This window comes from Apiospora aurea (assembly GCF_038362705.1).
Source record: "Apiospora aurea strain CBS 24483 chromosome Unknown utg000003l_segment0_segment0, whole genome shotgun sequence".
NCBI lineage: Eukaryota > Fungi > Ascomycota > Sordariomycetes > Amphisphaeriales > Apiosporaceae > Apiospora > Apiospora aurea.
Genome location: NW_027117390.1, coordinates 611,317 through 633,155, shown reverse-complemented (window position 1 = coordinate 633,155; position 21,839 = coordinate 611,317). Strand labels below are relative to the sequence as shown.

The 21,839-nt window shown below is 53.0% G+C and overlaps 11 protein-coding genes across 11 annotated transcripts; 1 reads left to right on the top strand and 10 right to left on the bottom strand.

The window, feature by feature from the left end:
• Positions 1-295: 295 nt before the first annotated feature.
• Positions 296-1,801, bottom strand: PG986_004038 (uncharacterized protein; the record flags this gene model as incomplete). Its single annotated transcript, XM_066840260.1, has 1 exon — positions 296-1,801. One exon carries the CDS (start codon positions 1,799-1,801, stop codon positions 296-298), a length of 1,506 nt encoding a protein of 501 aa, XP_066702887.1.
• Positions 1,802-3,777: 1,976 nt separating this feature from the next.
• On the top strand, positions 3,778-5,802 carry PG986_004037 (uncharacterized protein; the record flags this gene model as incomplete). The annotated part of the gene is made up of 3 exons (XM_066840259.1): positions 3,778-4,162; positions 4,290-4,936; positions 5,026-5,802. The coding sequence occupies 3 exons, from the start codon at positions 3,778-3,780 to the stop codon at positions 5,800-5,802; spliced, it is 1,809 nt and encodes a 602-aa protein (XP_066702886.1).
• Positions 5,803-6,344: 542 nt separating this feature from the next.
• On the bottom strand, positions 6,345-7,226 carry PG986_004036 (uncharacterized protein; the record flags this gene model as incomplete). Its single annotated transcript, XM_066840258.1, has 1 exon — positions 6,345-7,226. The coding sequence occupies one exon, from the start codon at positions 7,224-7,226 to the stop codon at positions 6,345-6,347; it is 882 nt and encodes a 293-aa protein (XP_066702885.1).
• A 634-nt stretch (positions 7,227-7,860) lies between these two features.
• On the bottom strand, positions 7,861-8,096 carry PG986_004035 (glycosyltransferase family 1 protein; the record flags this gene model as incomplete). The annotated part of the gene is made up of 2 exons (XM_066840257.1): positions 7,861-7,941; positions 7,974-8,096. The coding sequence occupies 2 exons, from the start codon at positions 8,094-8,096 to the stop codon at positions 7,861-7,863; spliced, it is 204 nt and encodes a 67-aa protein (XP_066702884.1).
• Positions 8,097-9,029: 933 nt separating this feature from the next.
• Positions 9,030-10,076, bottom strand: PG986_004034 (uncharacterized protein; the record flags this gene model as incomplete). Its single annotated transcript, XM_066840256.1, has 2 exons — positions 9,030-9,797; positions 9,948-10,076. 2 exons carry the CDS (start codon positions 10,074-10,076, stop codon positions 9,030-9,032), a joined length of 897 nt encoding a protein of 298 aa, XP_066702883.1.
• A 1,147-nt stretch (positions 10,077-11,223) lies between these two features.
• Positions 11,224-12,266, bottom strand: PG986_004033 (uncharacterized protein; the record flags this gene model as incomplete). Its single annotated transcript, XM_066840255.1, has 2 exons — positions 11,224-12,036; positions 12,147-12,266. The coding sequence occupies 2 exons, from the start codon at positions 12,264-12,266 to the stop codon at positions 11,224-11,226; spliced, it is 933 nt and encodes a 310-aa protein (XP_066702882.1).
• A 401-nt stretch (positions 12,267-12,667) lies between these two features.
• Positions 12,668-13,747, bottom strand: PG986_004032 (uncharacterized protein; the record flags this gene model as incomplete). The annotated part of the gene is made up of 2 exons (XM_066840254.1): positions 12,668-13,543; positions 13,616-13,747. 2 exons carry the CDS (start codon positions 13,745-13,747, stop codon positions 12,668-12,670), a joined length of 1,008 nt encoding a protein of 335 aa, XP_066702881.1.
• A 454-nt stretch (positions 13,748-14,201) lies between these two features.
• Positions 14,202-16,641, bottom strand: PG986_004031 (uncharacterized protein; the record flags this gene model as incomplete). Its single annotated transcript, XM_066840253.1, has 3 exons — positions 14,202-15,049; positions 15,707-16,469; positions 16,525-16,641. The coding sequence occupies 3 exons, from the start codon at positions 16,639-16,641 to the stop codon at positions 14,202-14,204; spliced, it is 1,728 nt and encodes a 575-aa protein (XP_066702880.1).
• Positions 16,642-16,820: 179 nt separating this feature from the next.
• PG986_004030 (uncharacterized protein) lies at positions 16,821-17,900 on the bottom strand (the record flags this gene model as incomplete). The annotated part of the gene is made up of 2 exons (XM_066840252.1): positions 16,821-17,621; positions 17,760-17,900. The coding sequence occupies 2 exons, from the start codon at positions 17,898-17,900 to the stop codon at positions 16,821-16,823; spliced, it is 942 nt and encodes a 313-aa protein (XP_066702879.1).
• Positions 17,901-18,227: 327 nt separating this feature from the next.
• On the bottom strand, positions 18,228-19,045 carry PG986_004029 (Alpha/beta hydrolase fold-1; the record flags this gene model as incomplete). Its single annotated transcript, XM_066840251.1, has 2 exons — positions 18,228-18,533; positions 18,587-19,045. Coding segments are annotated over 2 exons (765 nt in total), but the record flags the coding sequence as incomplete, so codon positions are not given.
• Positions 19,046-19,739: 694 nt separating this feature from the next.
• Positions 19,740-20,735, bottom strand: PG986_004028 (uncharacterized protein; the record flags this gene model as incomplete). Its single annotated transcript, XM_066840250.1, has 2 exons — positions 19,740-20,515; positions 20,699-20,735. 2 exons carry the CDS (start codon positions 20,733-20,735, stop codon positions 19,740-19,742), a joined length of 813 nt encoding a protein of 270 aa, XP_066702877.1.
• Between the last annotated feature and the right edge of the window lie 1,104 nt (positions 20,736-21,839).

Sequence of the window (21,839 nt, the reverse complement as noted above, 5' to 3'; positions counted from 1 at the left end):
TTGGCTAAGATCGGGATGTGGCACCTAAAGACAACAACAGCAATGAAACTGTTTCGCTCTTTACGGCGCCCCCGGGCCCCGGACCCTCAGCATTTCCCTAGTAGCCACGGCGAGGTGAATCATTTCTTGGTCGTAACAGGCACACGGTCTGAAGTTGTCGGTATATCATCTGCAATCGTCGAGTATCAATCCGTCATTTCAATCGAGCGTACTATATCTGGGGCAAATATTTCTATTTGGTATTTCCTAGTCTGTTCAGAACTACATGCTCATTCATCATTTTTCCAGCCTAGACTCACCACCAATCGCCCTCTGCTTCTCTATCGCTCTCAGCACCCCATTGATGCTGTTCACCAAACCAACCCAGCTCGCCATGCCTTTCCGGCATGCGTCCGAATTCCTCGCCGTCATCAGCGCTATCGCTAATCCTATCCCAACCTGGTTCTGTGCGGTCCAGAAGCTCTCGTCGCCGTTTCGACTTCAACCTTTCTTCTCTCATCAAGGCAGCATCCTCCGCCTCCGTCTTCATCCCCTCTTGACGCACATGGCTCTCGAAGTACTTGTCCACAATCTCCCGGGTCAGAGGAAGCTCGTCGGGATACAGCTCGCCGCCTTGGCTGCAGTAGCAATTGATGGAGCTCCTCATATCGCAGGGCGCCACGGAGGGTATGCCCAGCTCGTACTCCTCAACCGCACCGGACGATCCGTCCGCGTTCTCCGCGTAGCCCCGGATCGAGCCACATATGCAAGGGTCTTGGATCGATAGAGATTTCCGTATGTCAGGCAACAAGACTTTCCATGACCCTTTTGTAAGAAGTACCTCCTTCAAACAGAGACTTTTCAACGTGTCCTTGTGCAGCAGTAAGAAGCTCCAGAGCTCAGATCGCTCACAGTCCACATTTTCAAGCATGACGGCGGTCAAGTTAGACCAATGATGGCCTGGGGTAATAATGTGGCTCAAGCTTACCGCACGCTTGTGGGATTCGGTGGTGAAGATGGAGAAGGATAGATCCTCAAGCCTGGGCATGGACTGCAGGATACCAGCAATAGTCCCAGACTGGAGGCATGCCCGACACTTTTCCATATCCCCAGTCATATCAACGCAATCCTCATCCATGTCAATTAACAAAGACAGGTCGATGTATGTGGCATCTTTGAATGGCTTGAAAAGCCGTGATAAGTCCCCCGTGTCTTTCTCAAAGAAGCGCCAGTTGAAGTTGCCTGCACGGAGCGCTGGTATGGTCAGGTTATGGTTTGCCACTGCGTTGAGCAACACCTCTAGCGTAGCCACGCCTTCGGGATTCCCTTCAAAATGTGGTTTCCAAGCGCAACCGTCTTTGAATGAAGACGCTTTCTTGGCAAATCTTTGGTAGTACATGTTCCCGCAAGACATGGTAATCTGCCGGAGGTTGGTCAGCTTCGGGAGGATCAGCTGGAGACACAAGGCGTCCGCCTGGCTCTCGTTCAACAGCTCTTGCGCCGCGACCGTCTGCTTGTACAGCTCATACTGCATTGGGAACTCCTCTGACGGGACAATGGGCGGCAAATGTGCGAACATGGCAGGATCCAGCTTTTTGACCATGTTGTTTTTCTTGACGTCGGAGACGAACTCTGCGTAGGAGACGGGCGTGCTCTCGTAGCGCTTCGCAATGTAGCCGAGGCTCTTCACGTTGGGCGCGAGGACAGGATGCGCCGCGATCGATCGCAGGCGCGCCAGGTCCTTTTCGTGGAAATGGAAGGTGACCTCGGGAAGGATGTAGGCTCCCGCCACCACGGACCAGGCCTTGCTGACGAGCCGCATGTTGCATGCATCGTCGATGCTAAGCAATGAGGCTACAAGATGGAGTATCTCAGGTGGTAGATGATCCATTTTCAAAACGTCCGTTCTTGTATTCGTTTATCATAAAGATCATATAGAATATTGGGCCAGAAGAGAAGTAAAAGAAGAAAGTCATGAAGCTTACGTGATGTCAGTAGTAGTCAGTCACTTCAAGTCCCCTAACGCGCCCCAAAAGCGCGCTGGAAGCTGGAACAAAACAAGCCCCGCCCCCACACTGTTGGGTTAGGTCCGCCCGCTCACGTCACAGACCTTGCAGGGCTGGGATCCCCTTAGAGCAATCGGCATTGACGTAAACTCCCCCTTCCAAAGGGCATGAAACGACTGAGCTCCCATTATCGCGCCATTCCCTTTTGACCAGCCGTTGAGCGTGTTTCGAGCGCGACAACCACCATCAAAATGGACCATCGTGACTAGCGAAAGATTTCATCTCGTCAGGTAGCCAGTGGTGATCTCCATGGCGACCATCCATCCGCCGTTCAACGACAAACGTTCCTATGAGTAACAACCTCTTTGCAGCAACTGCGTCTCGGCCCTCTACTTCCCGCAGTAATGCAGCAACGCAGGTACAGGCGCGGATACTGGTCTAAAGGGTCACGACCTACCAGCCGCGCATTGGCGAAGACATTCTAGGCGAGGGAGCAAGTTCTGTTTCCATGGTAGCTGGCGTGGGACAATATGTTAATAAGTGTCTGTTGCCTTCGGGGCCTTCAGTTCGGTGCCCGGGGCAAATATTTATTACTGAAGGCTGGAAGGGCCCCCACGACACCGGAGAATAAGCCCCGGCGTCGCATGGATTTTGTTACCAACTTTGGGCCAGTGAAGCGCATATGTATGTTTGATTGCGCCATACAGCGATGCGACGTCGACCAAATGCAACCGAATAGACGTCATGTCCCACCAGCCCCAGGGGTCGTACCCAATCGTGGGCCGTATCCCCACAGACGGCCACCGGCAAGGGGCGCCGATCTGAATGTCGTTATGGCCGAAGGTCCCACCAGGGAACAAATCTCCGTGGGGAGTCTTGCCGAATGTACGCTATGATTGGACTTCCACTTACGAGTATCTGATTTCATAAAGGCCGGGGTGCTAGGGCAAGGTGCCACTGAACCGATTCCGACTGTCCGACGTGGTCTGGACAGCACCGACACCGATACTTCTAATACAAGCATATGCCCATTTACATCCACCGCTTTTAGGTAACATGGTTGCCCTTTTGGGCTTCGCGACATGAAGGAGATGCCCTTTTTGGGATGGAGTGCAACAACTACGCTGTTTATGGCAAGGGCCTCGCCGGAGTTAAAGATCCGCTCGAGTAGAATGATGCTGGAACACCTAGAGTGTACGGTGGCTCTATGATGATTGTTGGTTGAGTACAACTGATGCGCTGGCGACAGCACGCTGACGCCGTCGCGTTTTTGGGCTCGGATTGGAGTGTTTCGAGTCTTATCAAACACCTCAGCTCCAATTGACCCCATATAGTATCCCAGACCCTGGCCTATATAGTTTCCCGTAGCTGCTAAGACTCCAATTTCTCCCCAGCTTAAGCTCAGGGCTGGCGTAGTGAGGTGATGATCTTGACCCCTTTTGACAACATCGAGATTTGCCCCTGATAGCATCAATAGCTGTCAAGGCCGTTCCTGCGAAGATGACGGTAACACATAATGCCCAATCTGTATTCGCCGTTACTGCAACGGAGAAATCTTGCAAATCTGCCAAAGTGACGGCATTGAACTTTTTGCTCAAAGGGGAAGGGAGCTACAGTAGTAGCTTCCAAGGCTTATAAAATATGTTTATACCCTCCTTTCTATACTCCGTTTAGAAGCGGCTCTCCTTAGATCATGTTCCTTCAGGCAGCCCCTATTCTGAGGTTACAGATTCCCCTCCTTCTAACATTTATTATACTAAATATCCCCCCTTGACTGCCGGAAGCTCCCAACATGGCACCCAACACCTTCACCCACGGCAGTGGGGACCGCGACCGCTTCCCGCCCCGACACCCTGATCTCCCGCCCCCCGCCACCTTCCCCTTCCAATCCCGGGACGCCGATATCTCCAACCCGGACACCCTGAACGAACCGCTACTGGAGGGCCCCGTCTACAACAATGGCGGCAGCTCCTCCCCGGGCCTGCCCCGGCCCTCGACGGACTCGCTGCCGCCCAACTCCAACACCGCGGCCCGGCTCGCGGAGCTCCGCAACGAGATGAAGGCCAACAAGCAGCAGATCCAGGCGCTCACCGAGGCCTACAGCGCCGTGCAGAGCGCCGCGTCGGATATCTCGTCCACGCAGGAGATGCTCAGGAACTCGGGTCACACGAGACGGCGTACGTGTACCACCATATTATCCGATCCCGTTTACCCAAACTCTCCAAAGAACACCTGTTGCCTCTCCCTATCCTCATGATGTCCCTTCGATACCCATATGAGCCAACTCGTCTGATGTGCCAACAGCGATGTACTCCTCATATGACGCACCCCAGCGCGGGAAGAGCACCCGCACACAGGGAGACAAGTCCCGGGACTACCACCGCGAAGGCATGGATAGGTCCGATGAGTCCGAGAGGCAAGCCGCGCCCCAGGAGACCCAGGGCTGGGTGGACGAGGAATACTACGAGGGCAACCCTTGGTACGGGAAGCCGCGCGACAAGCCCGTCTACAGCCTGGGCAACACCCTCCCACACACGATGCGAGGCTACGGCAAGAAGAAGCAGTCGCCGAAACGCCACAACAGGGACGAAGCATCTGCCGCCGAGGAAGGCCACGCGCAGCCCCAGAACAAGAACATGCAGCAGAGCAGCGGCGGCGACGGCCACTTCGACGAGGACGGGCGGCAGCCCCCGAACAAGAACCAGCAGCAGAGCAGCGGCAACGATGAGGACGGTGGTGGTGGTCAGCAGACGCAGGAAAAGGGTAACCACCAGGACAGAGAGGACCGCGGCGGCCTCGAGCCCGGCGCCAAGTACAAGGTCGACGGGGAGCCGATGGGCGACTCGGTGGACAAGCTGGCGAGGGATGGGAAGAAGGACCCCAATGATCTGCGGAACTGGTGGGCGCGGCTTCGGGCCAAGTATCCGGAGCCACTCGCGGAGTTTCTTGCTGTACGTATCGCGCCCCCTTCCCCGTTTTTCCTTTAATCATCCTAGATCGAAGCCTTCTGCATGACCAACAGCTGACTCTGACCCCACAGACGGGCATGTCCATCTTCCTGGGCATCAGCGCGACGCTCACGGTGAACCTCTCCAAGAACCAGGAGAGCCAGTACGGCACCTACGAGACCTCGTGCTGGGCCTGGGGCTTCGCCTTCATGTTCGGCATCTACATCGGCGGCGGCGTCTCGGGCGCGCACATGAGCCCCGCCATCTCCGTCAGCCTGAGCCTGTTCCGCGGCTTCCCCTGGCGGCAGTGCGCGCTCTACGTCGCCGTCCAGTTCGCCGCGAGCCTGTGCGCCGCCGCGCTCGCCTACGGCATCTACTACGACGCCCTGCACTACGTCGACCCGGCCATGGAGACGGGCTGGCAGAGCTTCTTCAGCTACCCGCAGGAGTGGGTCTCCAACGAGACGGCCTTTTGCAGCCAGGTCGTCGCGGGAGCCGTCATGATGATCGCCGTCTTCGCGCTCGGCGACGACCAGAACAACCCACCGGGGATGGGCATGCACGCCTTCATCCTCGGCATGCTGCAGACCACGCTCAAGTTCTCGCTCGGGTACAACACCGGCTCGGCCCTGAACCCGGCCTCGGACTTTGGGCCCCGCCTCGTCGCCTGGGCCGTCGGGTACCGCACCCCCAAGGCCTTCACCAACACGTGGTGGATCTACGGGCCCTGGGGCGGCGCCATGGTGGGATCCATTGTAGGGTGCCTCATCTACGACCTCTTCATCTTCGTCGGGTCCGAGTCGCCCGTCAACTACAAGATGCCCGGCACCATCCGGAAGCGGACCAAGAAGATGTTCGGCCGTAAGTAAAGACTGCGTGTCAGACAAGGCGGATGGATCAAGAAAGAGGAAAAAGACGATGCGATGAATGATGTAATTAGGAAGGAAGATGAGGGCAGCTACTCGAATATTGAACACAATGTGAAAATGGGGATTGCTCGACACTTGAACAGTAGATATCGTCTAGCAGCGACACAGGGGGAAACGGCGACGGGAAATGAAATATGCCGATATTCATAGTGGCCGAGGATAGATAGACAATGGGATACAACAGCCTGTGCTTAGCAAAACGAGTAGCTCCGGCCAATACTGGAAACTAATAACAAAAGAAAAGAAGTAATAGAAGATACGCTAGAAATCGCCGCGGAGAGGCACTTGCTGCTTTTTGTGGATTGGCTTCTGCGAAATCTCGACGGAGTGTCGCAAACCAATGTTGAAGAACAATCTTCATGTAGACCATTCGACCATCTGACTACATGGTAAATCATAAGTCCAAAACACCCCCTCTCGGTGAATGCTTAGAGAAGTAACTGTAGAAGGCTTCATGCCAGCCGCCTCTCCCTTAATATTTACTAATAAGCGTCCTCGTACTCGCTACCCAGTAAACTGCTTGCCCAATTGTCAGAATCCGAACTATCATCACTCCCAGAACCAGAGTCAGAATCAGTGTCAGTCCAAGCATCATTACCATCATCGTCGACAGCACGGGGGTCGACAGTGCGGCCATTGTCGATTGAAGAACTGTAGGGGCCGACCTCTCCGCTACCCTTCAAGAAGGCTTTCCACTCAGCCGGATCCTCCATCCTCTCGTTCCACAGCCTACAATCCTCTGCGCTGATCGTCCATTCCATACGCCTCATCACATCCTCGAGCCTCTTATCAAAGAGGGAAAATTCGTCCACTTGCACAATGACGTGCATCAAAGGCGGGATGGACCGGAAGTGTGCATCAGCCAGGCCCAGCGCCTCGCGCCGGACCGGCCGCTTCCGCCAAAGGAGCCTCTTTTTCATGCAGACATGGGTGCTCTGCCGGTCCGTCGACAGGGTCCGCAGTTCGGGGCAGCCGCGCTGCAGGCTCGCCAGGACCTCCACGTCGTCCGGCCGAAGCGCCATCCTGCCCCCCAGCTTGATGTGCTGGAGCAGCGGGAACGGGATGCGGACGTGCCGGATAGATCCTGCGTTGCGGCTGCCGATTCTCTGGAGGAAGGCGTCGATGTCTCCGGAGAGGGTTATGTAGGGAAACGCGAAGCGATTCTGGCCGTAGAAGACGGGGCAGGCTTCAGTATGGACTGTCTTGTTCGTGCGGAGAAGCGGAATGGCGAAGCCTCTATTCGTCCAGCTCCGCTTAGACAAAGGCTGGAGGGCTTCCAAGGGAAGAAGGCATTGCTGATATATCTGATCTCTGGTTTCGCGGGGCAGGCTAAAGAAGGACGTCTGTTCCATTCCCCCCCTCATGACTAATGACGAGTATCAGTTGTGGCGGTCGTCAAATATCCCAGGTAATGTATCATACCTAGTGAAGTAGAGATTCAGTTAGGCGACTGAAGCAACAAGAAAGCTCCAAACCACTGATCTGCAGCGCTCTACAGCAGCAGATACGCAAACGAGGGGCAGCGAGTGGGTGGAATGGGCCAGTCGCTGAACCCCTCACGCCGGATTAGTTGTCCAGATCCAAGGACCTTGCGACGCTCTTTGAGCAGCAAGATTGCATACAGTAGTAAATACATACATCTGCTCATATCACTCTTATCAATCGCCGCTGATATGGCGTCGGCGAGACACTCCGCATCTCACCCAGGACCGATCGTTTTGCACCCATCAGCACCGACCCCGTAGATCCTCGAGCAGGGTAGCGATGTTGTAACGCCCCGCCCACAGGGGAGAACAGCATGTGGGACGTTGGTATTGTGGGGGCTAGCGCTAGAATTAGGCACTGTACCTGCGTTGCTGCGTCACTGGACCCCCTAAACTGCGGGCCATGACAGACAGCGGCAACGACGACAGAAACGACTTAAACAAACACCCTCGTGGCACAACCCTGCACCGCCTTGCTGCACGAATGCCGCGACGCGGCACGTCTTCAGCAAGGCTATGGCGTCAACGTCGAGCAAGTAATACGGAGCAGTTCGCTCTCGAGATGCCGCTGCCCGATCTTTCGGGACACATCGTCCTGTGAGTAGCCTCCTGACTTTTGAAACTTACAGAGCACCTGCAGACACGGGCGGGAGAGGATGATAAGATGAGGAAGCCGACGCACGTCACGTTGGGCGGAATGTAGTCAAAGAGGGTACTGACCTCGGGCAAAAATTTCGTAATCCAGGGCATGCTTTTGGGGGATGCATCTTGTGGAGGTTGATCGTGAGGGCGATTCCAGCGAACTGCTGCAAATAGGTCTTGTGTGGCGCGCTGCGTCGATCACGGCCACATGAACGTAGCGAACACGACGACTGCCAGGTCTATGTGGTCCATTCCCTCGCCTATCTCGCGAACCAGGCCGTTTCACGCATACCGGCCCGGACCAGGGTCACATACAGATCTGCAGGAAGCGGCCGAGCTTGAGACACAAGGATGACTCGAGAATGGCCTCGAGGTAGCTTCGGCCCTTGAGCGCACCAGAATTCTGCTATGAGGGTCGCTTTACTGCTTCTGCTGCTGCTGCTTCTACTCATTCCGCTGTTATTAAAGAGGCACTGGCCTTTCCATGTGCACATTTTGGATTCTCCCGAGTGAATCGGCGGTGAAGAGCGGCGTGGATTCCTCACCTTGGACCTGATCAAGGGTTACCGGAGGCTCGCGACTAGATTTGGAACAGTACGGCAGTATATGTTGATAATAGGATCAGAGCAACGGAGCCGAGGTTACTTAGCACTGTTAAATGAATACGATTTATGCTCTACAACGGAAGACGGGCACAATGTGAGGGATTTCAGTAAATTGATTCAGTATCTCAAGGACTAGAATGAAATGTCCATGAAGCTATTCATAGCAAGTCCAATCGGACACTACTTGAGTTTCTTGCCCTTTTCCCTGGGCATATTCCAACAAACAAATCCAACCGACCATCCAACAGCAGCTGCTGCGCTGCAGTACTCATTTCCGAGCTACCATATTTCGTTCCATCGTATTCTTCATATGCATCGTCTCATTCGTATGCTTCATTACCCTGTGAGGCGCTGAGTAGGCTTGCGTAGATACAGCGTCAATGACGTCTTGGTCGTGTCGCCGTCGGCAAGAGCAAGCTCTGTTTTCTCCCTATCCCTACACCAGTTGGTGGTCTCGGCGCCGCTTGAGGTAGCCACCCGCCCGATCCTCTGCCAGCCATTCCTCTGGCTTGAATGTGTTCCACAGACTCTCTCCCACAAAGTCCAGCCACGCTTGATGCTTCTCTGCTGGCTCTCCGTCGCCATACCGAGCAGCTTCGCTATGCCACAGAAACCGGATCCGGAACCCGTGACAGTAGCCCTTGACGGTAACGGGCTCAATGTGAACTCCGCCACTGCCCTTGTAACGGAATAGTATGGGCCGGTACGACTGCCGCATTTCCTCCCTCATCTCGCTGGTATCGAGAAGATTGAATGGGACGCTCATGTAAAGTTCTCGAAGAGTATCGAAGTACATCTTCTTGGGATAATGGAAGAAGTTTCCCAAGGTCTTGTATCCGCTTGCTTTGGAGACCTCGTCGCTCTCATCGGGAGTATACCACAAGTCGTCTGCGACCTCGGACGTTCTCAGTATCAGCCGCTCGAGCCGCCGGAAGTGCTCGCGGGTCATACTGGGGCACAGCAGTTTGTATGTGCAGTCCAGCTCCAAGTGGTCGGTCTTGACGTTCATGAAAGCACGGAAGATGTAGACCTTGGAGTCGGGGACCTTGATGAAGACTCTCAGCGTCTCTTCGCGAGACTCCTTGTTCACTTGCAACGTGATTGACGGCTTGTAGTCGAGGCCAATCATCGGCTCGTAGCTACGACGATCTCTGGTAACGAGGTCGTATGGCCCGATTACATCAGGTTCCCAGGTCGCTCGCCACTAGAAAATTCATCGTTAGTCATATATATGAATAAGGCGTCTCCAATTGACCCCACGGCGAGGGCGACATAACAAAAAAAAGGAGAATAGTGTCAATCGCGCGAACGCGACGAAGGACGGCAGAGTTGTGTAATTTCAGTAGAAACTTACGATTTGACGACGTAGCTCAATCGGAAGTTCAGGGAACAGCATGAAATTGGTTCCCTTTGCTGCGTCGCGCAGACGAAGGCAGTTCGATGACTTCTTCTCGTTTCCCTTCGCATTCTTCATGGCCGGCATCTTGATGCGGTTGCTGTTGACTTGGATGGGTTTGTTGATTGTTTCCAGGAAGTCTTGAGCAGGTAGTACTGCCCCTACTGGCACAAGATGCTGTGATGTACGCGACAAGGAGATGACGCGGGGGTTGTTTGTTTGTAGTTTTCTTTTTTTGTGGTAGGTCTGGATGTCTGAACCCAAGGGCTCAATTCGTGCAGACTCGTTGGTGATGAGGAAGTCTTGAGCAGCTAGTACGGTCACTGCTGGCACAATATGTTGTGATGGATGCGACAAGAAGATGACGCGGTGTGCGTTGGGTTTTTTATTGTGGTCGGTCTGAATGTTTGAGCACAAGAGATCGACTCAGGCAGACTTGGTGATGATGAATAGGATCTGGTCGCAAGATGGTAACCGTCCTGGGGTGTGTTGTTCTGGAGAAGTTGACCAGAGGGTGCCTGTCAGGAAACAAAATTGACTTGGAGGGTCGACAAGAGGGCAATTTGTGTGGTGGAAGTCGAGCTACTGAGAACTCATCCAGTGGCAGTTGGCCAGGAAGTGATGAGAATGGATGATGTTACAAGAACGGGCCTAACGGATGTTGGCTGAGAGAATGCTTATGTTGGGAGAGTCGATCGAAAGAAAGATGCCGAAGAGAGATTTTAATCAGAAGGTATGTTGAACTGGAGAAAGATGACGAGAAGAGAAATGATGGGAGGGGAGGAGGGAGGGAGGTCATTTATTTATAGGTCTCTCTACCTGGGTGATTAGGAGCGATTGAATACAATGCTCACTTGGATCAGTGACCCGCTTATCAGAGGTGAAGAAAATAATCAAAAAGTGAGGAACAATCAGTACTGATTAAATCTATCTACTGATTATCAAAACCACTGTGCCCTTGACCTACACCTCACTTGATTGTCACTCGCTCGTAAGCTGCCCCAGCTTTACGGAGTGGCTGATTCAACTGCATCAGTCAGGCCTTCCAAGCTCTGTCAAATCCACTGCACAGGCAAGTAGATGCCAAACCAAGTAACCATATCTTGTTCACTTTTGCCACGCTGGTGTGCCGTCGATGTAACGTAGATACCGCTCTGGCGGTGATGCAGCTCTGCCAATGGCATCAGCAGGACGAACAGACCAACCGGATTATCGACCGATCCTTCATCGACCTTTAGATCAGGTAAGGATCTTGCTGGCCCTCAAGGTAGCTGTCGATACGGTCCTTTTTCAGGAACGCTTCCGGCCCCAGCACGTTCCAGAGGGTGATGCCTACAAACTCCAACCAGGCCCGGTGCTTTGCTGCCAGTCCGGCTTCACCAGACGCACAAGCAGCTTCACACGGTCCTAGGAAAAGGATCTTGAACCCCATCAGCTGACCAGATTCGTGTCTTGGAATGATTTGTACCCCGCCTGTTCCTTCTTCTCTGTAGCCAAAGAAGTGGGTGGCGCGAATCGAGTCACGCATGTCCTCGCGAGCTTGTTCGATATGTAGGGGCCATGTAATAACGCCGAATCTGCTGTGTAACTCAAATTTGATTTCGCGAAGGCTTGGCAGATATCTTCTCTTGACGTGGCGAAGAAAATTCTCGAAGGTCTTGTACCCCAGCCCTCTGTTGTAGTAAAATTTCGAAAACCAGTTACTATGCAGGCCACACCCAGGAGAAACCCAGACGCTATAGTAAATATACGTGCTCAATGACAGTTGCTGGACTGCGAGGAAGTGCACAGGATCCATGCCATAGCAGATTGACTCAAAGACGTCAAAGCACAGACGGTCGATATCGGGGTTGAAGTAGGAGTCAATGACGTGGCGATATGAGCCAGCTATCTTGCGATAAAATCGCAGGGTCTCTTCACCAGACTCCTTATTGACTCTTGCAGTAACAGGCAGTTGAGCCCATGGCTTCGACTGGCCTTCTTGAGGACCCCATGCGTAGATTCTCTCCTCGGGTCCAATATTCTTGGGTGCCCAGGTTGCACGCCACTACATAATTGCAAGTTAGCCAGATAGGCCATTTTAATACCCAAAATGCGCTAAGGCAGGATAGACAACCATGTGATGGTTGTATATGAGACAGTTGACAGGCGACTTACAATCTTGAGTCGAAGCTCAACGGGTAGACGGGAGAATGGCTTGAATTCGGCATCATGATCGGGAATCAAAGGCTCAATGGGTAGCCCCAAAGCGTCCTTGAATCCTAAGAAGTCATCCATCATGTAGTTGATTATTGCGGTTGCGTCTGCGCTGTGTTGGTACGAGAAATAAACGCCGCGTGGTGACAGGTAACGTGGCCTACCTCGTTGTGGAAGGGCAGAACGGATGGGCCAGCATTAAAGTGATGAGGGTCTGTCAAGGAAATTTAAACCAGATGGAAGGAAACAGCATGCAGTTACGAGACAAGTGCCTGAAAAGAGCGGCTTAATCGAACCAAGATTTTCGAGTTGCCAGGAGATTCAAACAAAATGTTTGCCCCACTCGCACTTCACCTGCAATTCACCTCGTATTATTACTGTTTTATGCTTCAAAGTACGTAAGTAAGCTGGGTGTTAGCGGTTATGCCGCTGATGCCAGTGATGAAGCCGTTGACTCCAATGGGCACCTCGCGTGCCGAGCCTCATAGGAAGTAGTCATCCTGTCGGTCCGTGAGGTAACCGTTGATGCCGTCCTTATCCATGAAGTAATGAGGGGCGAACACAGACCAGAGGGTGATGCCCACAAACTCCAGCCAGACACGATGTTTTGCGGCCGGCTCATTAAGGAGGCAAGAGGTCTCGCTCGGTCTCAGGAAGTGGATCTCTAAGCCCTTCAACTGGCTCCAGATGCGTCCGTGGCGTGACCAGTATTCTTCAGAAACCTTTACTGTCTTGACCAAAGGTATGATCTCTACCCCTCCTGAGCCTTCCTTGTAGCGGAAGAAAAGAGGGCGGATCGAGTCGCGCATATCCTCCCGAACTCTGCCAAATGGGCCCATCTCGAATCCGGGCCCGTCGTGCTGGTCGAGCTTCAGGTAGTCAAGATCTGGCAAATATCGGGCCTTGAAATAATGCAAGAGGGTTCCGAGGGTCATGTACTGGGGTCGACTATGCGCAGAGTAGGACTCGTGGAACCAGAAGCTGTCCCATCCCTCGTCGAAGGTGCCCCCCCAGTTGAAGTGGAAGCAGGTAGCGATTATGAGTCTTCGAACACCGAGAAGGTGCGTAGGACTAAGGGTACTGCATATGCGTCGCGCGCAAGAGTAGACCCGCAGGAAGTCGATCTCCTGGTTAAAAAAGGAACCGAAGGCCCAGCAATCCGTGCTGGGAATCTTGCGGTACATTCGCAGCGTTGCATTCCGTGATTCCTGATTGACCCGAGCCATGACTGGCAGGCTGCCATCTGGTGGAGAGGAGACGTCGCCGTGTGTCTGATTGTAGATATGACCGTACTCAGTTTCCGCTAAGAACAAACACTTCTTCGGCCAAACCTCTTTGGGTATCCAGGTTGCGCGCCACTAAAGAACGTGTGTTAATTAGAAACGGAATAATAGAAAACGCTATAACCACTAGCAGGATAACCAACTTACAATCTTGAGTCGAAGCTCGACGGGGAGACGTGGGAATGGCTTGAACTCGGCACCATCATTGTCATCGGAGTCATGCACCGTAGCCTCCTCGAATAGCCAGAGAGATTGATTGAACGCCGAGAAGACATCCATCTTGAAGTTGGGTATTGATGGTGTAACGAGGTAATCGACGTATTTCTTTGGCGAGGCAATGTGAATAAATGAGCCAAGGGCGATGATGGTCTGTCAAGGAAAACAATCAAAAGTGAAGGATCACTGGGATAGTCAACGGACAGTGACTGGAAGCAGCAGTTCAACCTGATAATCGGATGAGGTTATTCAAGTTGCGGAGATGGAAATAAATTTGCAATTACTCCATTTGCACAATGTGTTGAGGTGGAAAGAGGAGCTGCCGCTCGAGTAGCAAGCTTTTGATGAACTGACTCACTTTCTACGATTATCCAAGTATTCATGTAAATAAAGGTTTCCTAGCCAGCTATTCCATATCTCAAGCAGCCATTCCATGTCCCGTTTATCGGCCTTCCCACTGCCAGTGAGTCGCCGACAACCTGGGATCACGTCACGTAAACAAGACGCAGGTAGATTATTATCTCATGCCGTTTCGGGTTTGCATTTCGAACTCATCAACGGAGAATACGTGGCAGAGATAGATGCCCAAGCGATCCAGGACATCTCGGTGTTCCAATGGGTCCACACCGACGCCGTCCCCGCCGAACCGAGAGGCCTCCCTTTCCTTCATGAACAGGATCCTGATCTTGTCCGGGCCGCGGCATGAGAGAGAACTTTCGTCAACGGAGGATGACGGGGAGATGTGCACACCATCCCCATCCTCCGTTCGAAAGAAGATGGGTGTCATTTGTCGATCGCGGAAGACGTGCGCTACACCAAGACCTCTTCCGTACCGGCGAGACGTGTGCTCGAGAAGGTCCAAGCCAACGTCCAGGTCGGCCGTGAGCTCGCGCAAGCTAGGGAAGGAGGCCGCCACCACGTAGCGGAGGAAGTTTTCGAAGGGCGTGGAGCTCATTACGTAGCGATCGTCGCCATCCACCGGGTAGGGTGCCAGCGGGCAGGGCAGTTGGACGTGGATACTTTCGAGATTCCGGGTACGGGTGGGGGAGCATGATTCGACGGGCACCTTCCGCCAACCGCAGCAGCTGAAAGATACGGTGTCGATTTCGTAATTGACTACGTCTCTGGGATCGCAGGGCCACTGCATGTGAGGCCAAAACCGAGGGGGTGGCGGCGTGTTGCTGTACTTGCGAAGAGTTTCGCCGCGGGACTCTTGGTTGACGGCCGCTGTGACTGGAAGCGGCGTCTTTAGACGCCGGTAAGATTGAGTGGATCGAATGAAAGATACTTGACCGATCCCGCAGGGGAATGCCGAGAAGTTGCGAGGAGTCCACGAGGCCCGCCACTGTCGTAGTTCAAGGTTAGCTGATGACTAGGTAGAGAATAGAGGGTATGGAAGAGAGGCGGCTCACAATCTTGCATCGAATCTCAGGGGGAAGACGCGCGAACTGGTGAAATATTGCATTTCCTTTCGGTGTCGGAGGGGGGTCCGTTTCTTTACACGGAAGCTCAGACGGAGAGGTCATGATGGGACTGGTGAGATATTGTCAATGTATGTTATGGTGTATTGTTAACGCCCACGACGAGGCATCAAGTTGGATGGGCGAGATTCGGCGAAACAAACAAGAAAGAAATCGAGTGATCAGGGACAGTTAAAAAAAATTAGCCAGGTATCACAGACCAGGAAGTTATTTGGCCACAAGGTTTCTTCATAACCAAGGATATCAAGCAGTATGTTCAGTTTTAAGTTCCATCACGATATCTAACTCGGCGTCGCTGCGGAACAAATGGGTGTGGAGATTTAATTGATTAATGATGTGTGCTGACTGAAATCCGAGTCGCTCCCTCCGTGGCCAGAGACATGACTCTCGTATGCTGTAGTACGTCTGACTATGAAGCAGTGCAAGGTTGCTAACAGGTAGCATACCAAATACCATTTGCACAATGTCGGGCTAAATTGTTTGTAACATACAGACAGTATGTTGTGCTGGAACGCTGCCAATCAACACCGTGAGCAAATACTGTGCTGATGATCACCGATCAGCTGGTCGACTTCTCGGTCGTCCAACAAGAAGCCTGTCGGTTGAAAAACGTGCCAGAGACATAATCCCAGATGGTCTATGAACACCTTATGCTTTGAAGGGCCATCGCCGTCGCCATATCTGTCTGCCTCGTGCGTCTCCATAATCAGGATCTTGATCGAGTCCCACCCGTCCCAGTAGTTGGTAGTCGGCAGGAACTGTAGTCCATGTCCATCTACCGTCCGAAAGAAAAGAGGGCGGAAGGAGCGGCTCATGCCCGGTGCGGCGCGGCGAGGGGCTGACAAGAACGACTTTCTTCCGCGTTCAAGTTGTGGCGAAAGATCGATATCAAGCTCGCGCAATTTCGGAAAGTACCTTGTCGCGACGTAGCATAGGAACGTGTCGAATGCCTTGAAGTCTGTTCGCGTAGGTTGGCAGCCAAGAACCCAGCATCTAGGAATGATGGTGATTCGTTGGAGGTTCTGCAAAATCGCCCAGGGCAACTCTCGAGCGCAGTAAGACGGGCCGTAACAACTGAAGGTCATGGTGTCTACTTCGTAGTTGATGAAGCCACTTATTTCCCATGACGGCGTGGGGTTGGGGAGCTTGGAATACAGTCGAAGCGTTTCTGCGCGAGCCTCTTGATTGACGCGGGCTGTGGCCGGAAGAGGTGCAACTACGTGTCTGTAGCCCTTGCGAGTCCACTTCCGTCTCGTCTCACCTCGCAACAATGGAAAGCGACGAGGAGTGCATGCAGCTTGCCACTGATGCACAAAACGTTAGATGCTGAAAAGAAAAGAGAAGGCAGGAGCAACTTACAATCTTGCATCTAATCTCAGCCGGCAGTCTCGGAAATGGGGTGAATTCGTCGACTTGAGTGAATGACCCGCGGAAACTCGGTAAATCCCAAGGGATTTCAAGGGGATCTAGTTCCATTGCGAGTTTGTATGTGCCTGTTTTGTTGGTAGCACTCCAGATGAAGCACAGTATGGCAGTTGCGAAGACTGTGTGGGAAGTTGGATCAAACGGCTACGCTGCGAAACCAGCGGGGGTGGGGGTTTATTCGACTAGGTACCTAAGGCACCTAACAATGTAGAGAAACCACCAGCGTAGAACTAGGAGTGCGATGCCTCCTCGTTGACCAGTTGCTCAATCTCCTGGTCTCCCCTCAGGAAGTCGTTGGGTGCGAACACGTGCCAGAGGCATAGGGTCAGGTACTTGATGAGCCTCTGGTGATCCTGGGCGCGCTCTACGTCGTCGCGTCCGGAAACGTCGTCCTCGCCTACGACGCGGATCGTCATGGCCTTCCATTGGCGTTTCCCATGGAGGTCGGGCAGGAACTCGAGGCCGCGTCCGTCCGGCGTGCGGATGAAGAAGGGGCGGAGGGATTGCACAATGTCCGGGTGGATGCGACTGAAGACCTGGAACCGCACAAACGGGACTTCCAGTTCGAGCTTGATTTCCTCAACGCTCGAGAAGTATCGGCGCCAGACGTAGCGGAGAAAATTGTCAAGTGTCTCGTAGTCCGGCCTGTCAGCGTAGATGTCCTCATCTCTGATCCAGCGCTCGGGAATCGTCGCCGGGGTTGAATGGTGCCAATCGTGGTACCTGAACATCAGGAACATTTGGATTTCCATTCGCTTGAACTTGCTGAAGATGTTCTCTGGGTATTCGGTGGCGCGTCCGGTGTAGCGGTTCACACGGAGAGTGTCCAAGTCGAAGTTGACGCAGGCTCTGAATTCCAAAACAGGCGTGTCGGGAATCTTGTAGTACTTCCGCAGCATCTCTCCACGGGACTCGTGATTAACGTGGGCTGAGGCCGGTTGGGGGCGCGTACCGCTACTGATACACTCGTTGTATCTCTGCTTTCCCAAGTGCCATAGGTCGACATGGGCAGGGGTCCACGTATCGTGCCACTGGAGAGAAAGAGTTAATCGTTAGTTCTGGCAAGGTTCGAAGACATTTTGAAAAGGAAAAAGGACAGCCGACAAAAGAACAAAATTAAGCAATGGAGAATAAAAGAAAAAAAGAAATAGAAAGAAAACAAAACTTACGATCTGGGATCGGATCTCGGCAGGGAGTCTCGGGAATGCATGAAATTCCTTGGCGCCTTCGTCCTCCTCACTTTGGCCCATGCCCATCTTTGCTAGGGCTGTGAATGGTATGCTCCAGCCCTCTTCAGACAGGCCCTCCATCGTGGGGGTAGGAAGGTCAAGTAGTTGGGAGAGGGGGGGTTGATGCAGGGGGAAAGAAAAGATTCTCTGAGTTAGGAGAGAAGAGACCACTTAAAATGACTTTTTTTGGTCTTTTGCTTTTCGACTCATACCAGCGCAGACCAGCAGAAGCAAGTGACTCAAAACCGAGCAAACCCAACACATATCGACACTACCACCCCCTTATCCAACTCAAACAATGCCTACTATAGAATAAGCCATACTGCCTCCAGACCAATTATACCTTACAACAAATTCGTATTCATAGAGTCCACGGTTGGCTTCGGCGAGGAGGGTGTGGGCTAGCCACTACGGCTTACTGACGAACGGAGAATGCCCAGCGTCGACTTCGATGACGGAGTCAATTTGATGCGGACCGCTTGCCTTCGCCGTGCCAATCAGCCAATGAATTGCAGCCACAGTAGTCGGCACGTCCCGCTTGCAGATGATGTAAGTAGTCGGGATGTACCGCCAGGCTGCGAATGTTGTCTTGCACCAATACGCCCCGAGGCTCTGGGGTTGGAGATCCTTTGCCAGCTCCGCCGCGCTCGCATCATCTACGTCCTGGTAGAACATATCCTTGGCGTCCTCTGGGAGGATGGTGATCGAGCCGGCCTGTAGCTGATTATAAGCGTGGATGGAAGAATAAGAGACGCCCACGTACATACATCCATATCGGTCTTCATCTGAGGGACCATGTTGCCACGAGTTCCAGCGGGCGAGTGTTGGAACCCCTCCGGAACTAGGAAAGCGGCAATGTAAACCAGCCGGATGGCACCACCTGTGAGTCCCTTGGCCTTACATGCTTGCTTGTCCAATCTCTCAAGACTTGTCCCCCCTGTCAGACCACTGAAACTGTGCATGACAACCACCACGTCATGTTTCTCGACGAGCTTGAAGACGGTGGTCCGAATGGTCTCAACGTCTGCGTTCCAATCTGTCGGAAGTGGCGCCGTATTTGATGAGGGTAGAGCAGGGCAAACGACCCTGTTGTCAAATCCAGGATCTTGCAGAGCCGATATCAGAGGTATGAAGCACTTGGATGTGTGCCAGGCTCCATGAAGAACGAAGAATGGCTTGGAAATGGCGAGGGATACTGGTTGATAGGTGATCGAAGCTGAAAGAGTCCTATGGTTGGATTAGATAGTAGTATGAAGAGTGGTATGCGAATGAAGTCGGAGACAATGGTTCAGGGTTGAGATGAGGGGAGGAGATGAAAGTAGGTCGAGCAAAACTTGATTATCAGATGTAGGTAGCTGCCTTGCGAGTTGTCTGTCTACGCACAACCTTCATAATGCAAGGGGTAAGCGTGGACACATAACCGGCATGCCGGGAGGGGCGGGTATATGGGAGATCCGACCACTCATGTTCTGCGTGGCCATTGGATATTTCTAGCCGCCAAACCCCCTTACATGTCACGCAAAACCAACAAACGCAAACTGATGGTCCACCCGAGCACCCACACAGCCACAATGCACATCACGCTGCCTGGCTTCTTAATAAAGGGCATATAGTTAACCAGGTTGTTATACCCAAGTCTGCGGCCCATCGGAGTAGCCCGTCCCCTATCACGAGCATTTCTTTAAAGGGTTCCTAAACATGGTTCGTGACTGGTAAAACCGCGATGCTATTCCAGTCATCATTGCCGGAAGGTAAGTGCCCTTACTCGAAAGCAGTAGTATTCTGGAAGTTATCCCCTATCTAGGTGGGATCCAAATTTCACGACTGGTGCGGTTGGACAAAATAACACAACACGTGACCAATCTACCCTAATTAAATAATGATATATTTATACAATCAAGGACGATGCCAACGTATGCCCTACTCCTCATCATGACTCCTGGTCCGAGTGCTTACAAGATCCTCTTGTTTTCGGGGGGATTCGCTTCGTTTGGCCTTGCTGTTTGCCTTGGTACCGTTCTTAGTCGACTGTTTGGAAAAGCTTTCGTTTCTCCCTTGGGTTCCAGATGACTTCCCATTGGTGGCTTTTCCACTCGCAGACTTTCCCTTTTTGGAAGAGACGTCCTTCTCAACATGTTCCTCGTCGCTACCCTCGGCATAACTAGCCTCTGAAACGTCATCGCTCTGGCTGTCTGCCTCTTCGTCCTCCTCTTCACTATCCTGATGATTCCTGTCGCGGGACTCATGTTCGTCGTTCTTCTCGGCTCCGTTACAGCCCTTCTTTGTCTCCTGTTTCTTCTCGTCACTGTCGTCATTCGACTCCTGAGCGCCATCGCCGCTGCTAGACTCGTGCTCCCTCTTCTGTTTCTTGTTGGCCCCTTTGCCACCCTTCTTCACTTCCTTTCCGTATTTGTTCGTGTGGGGCTCGTCCTCCTCGCCCTCGCCCTCACTATCCTGGTCGTCGGTAACTTCATTCTCCCTCCGCTTCTGGCCGCCACTGCCCTTCTTCTCCACGTTTAACTCCGAGGCGCGCTTTACGACGTCATTACCGGATCTCTCGACATGTACCGCAGGGTTCTCGGGGTCGGCCTTCTTCTTGATGGTGTTGCCGCGCTTCGACTTGATGGCGATTTCGCCCTCGGACTTGGTCTCGGCCACGGTGCCGCCGGGAGTGCCGCCTCCCCAGTTCCACGAGACTGGATTTGATGTGTTAGCTTGTATTGCGGCCTTGAACAGGGGAGTGAATGAGGCAAGTGGCTTTGTATTGAGTTCCCCACGGAGAAGTGGCAGTCGAGCGCCGTGTTGAGATACCAAGCGGCGACACAGTATCATATACTACACCACGCGCGTACATGGTGTCTAGGGATTTCTGGACTCACCTTTGTCTCCCACCTCAGGTTGCGAGCCACGGGCCATCGTGTTCGAAATAGTTGAGATGCGTGTGTCAAGTTTGTTATCGAGAGTGCTTCTGATAATGTAGGCAGTGATGAGAATGCAAGCTGAACACCAGCTGAAGATTTGACTGATTCAAACGACCTCGTTGACGATCGGGGCTGTTAGCTATATACAATACACACTGAAAGCCAATAATATCAGGTCCGGGATAGTGATGTCAACATAGGGTTGGCTCAATTGCATCATGGGCAATGATGATTCATTGACCAGCCTGTCTTGGATGCCAGTTTTAGCGGCGGGAGCTAAACTAGCTCTGAACATCAAATCTGGATCATCGGAATCTCAATGAAAGAATACCTAGACCTAGATGGCGGACTGGGCCGCAATAACGCCGCGGTATCTTTTGGGAGTCTCCTCGCCTCAGTCTATCTCATCGGGCATCATGTCGCCGCAGTTAAATGTTGCACTTCTCACCACTTTGGGGGGCCGCACGAGGCTCATACCGGTGCGACGAGTTCATCTGCGCTCAGCTAGCTGGGGTTTGCTACCAGCATCAGCTGCAATCCAAGAACACAAGGATGAAGCCGATAAGATTGCAATCAAAGCGATCAACGCCTTAGATCAAGGCTCAGGCCCATCGATCGCGTGTCAATCGAACGGACCGGTGGGTGGGGCTGGGGGCTGACTGGTGCCATGGCAGGATGCAAGACGCTTGACCCAGGTCCTTGGGGCAGTTCATCCCAGGCGAGGTTCAGCTGCTGTAGCCTGTGTGTTAGCGGCTTTGCCCACTGAGTCCCTCCTCGGAAGCCCGCCCAGCTGGGTTCTGGACTGGACGCTATACTGCATAAAGCCGATCTACCCCACCTACAGACACGCGTGCTCGCTCGTTAGCCTGCCTTCCTTGCCTGCTTACTGTTATAATGATTAGCTTGCATCGCCCTTCTGCAGTTATGCCTTGTCCAGATAGAATCCGAGATTATGTCACTCACATACACGAAAATGGCATATTCGCAACCCCGCCCTCTCGGCCTTGTCAGTCTCTGTGCCCGCCAAGTCCGTATCAAGAAGCTTGTTCGTGTGGACTCTGACGGGAGAGGCATTCTTTCTCTGGTCTCTGTGCTCGCC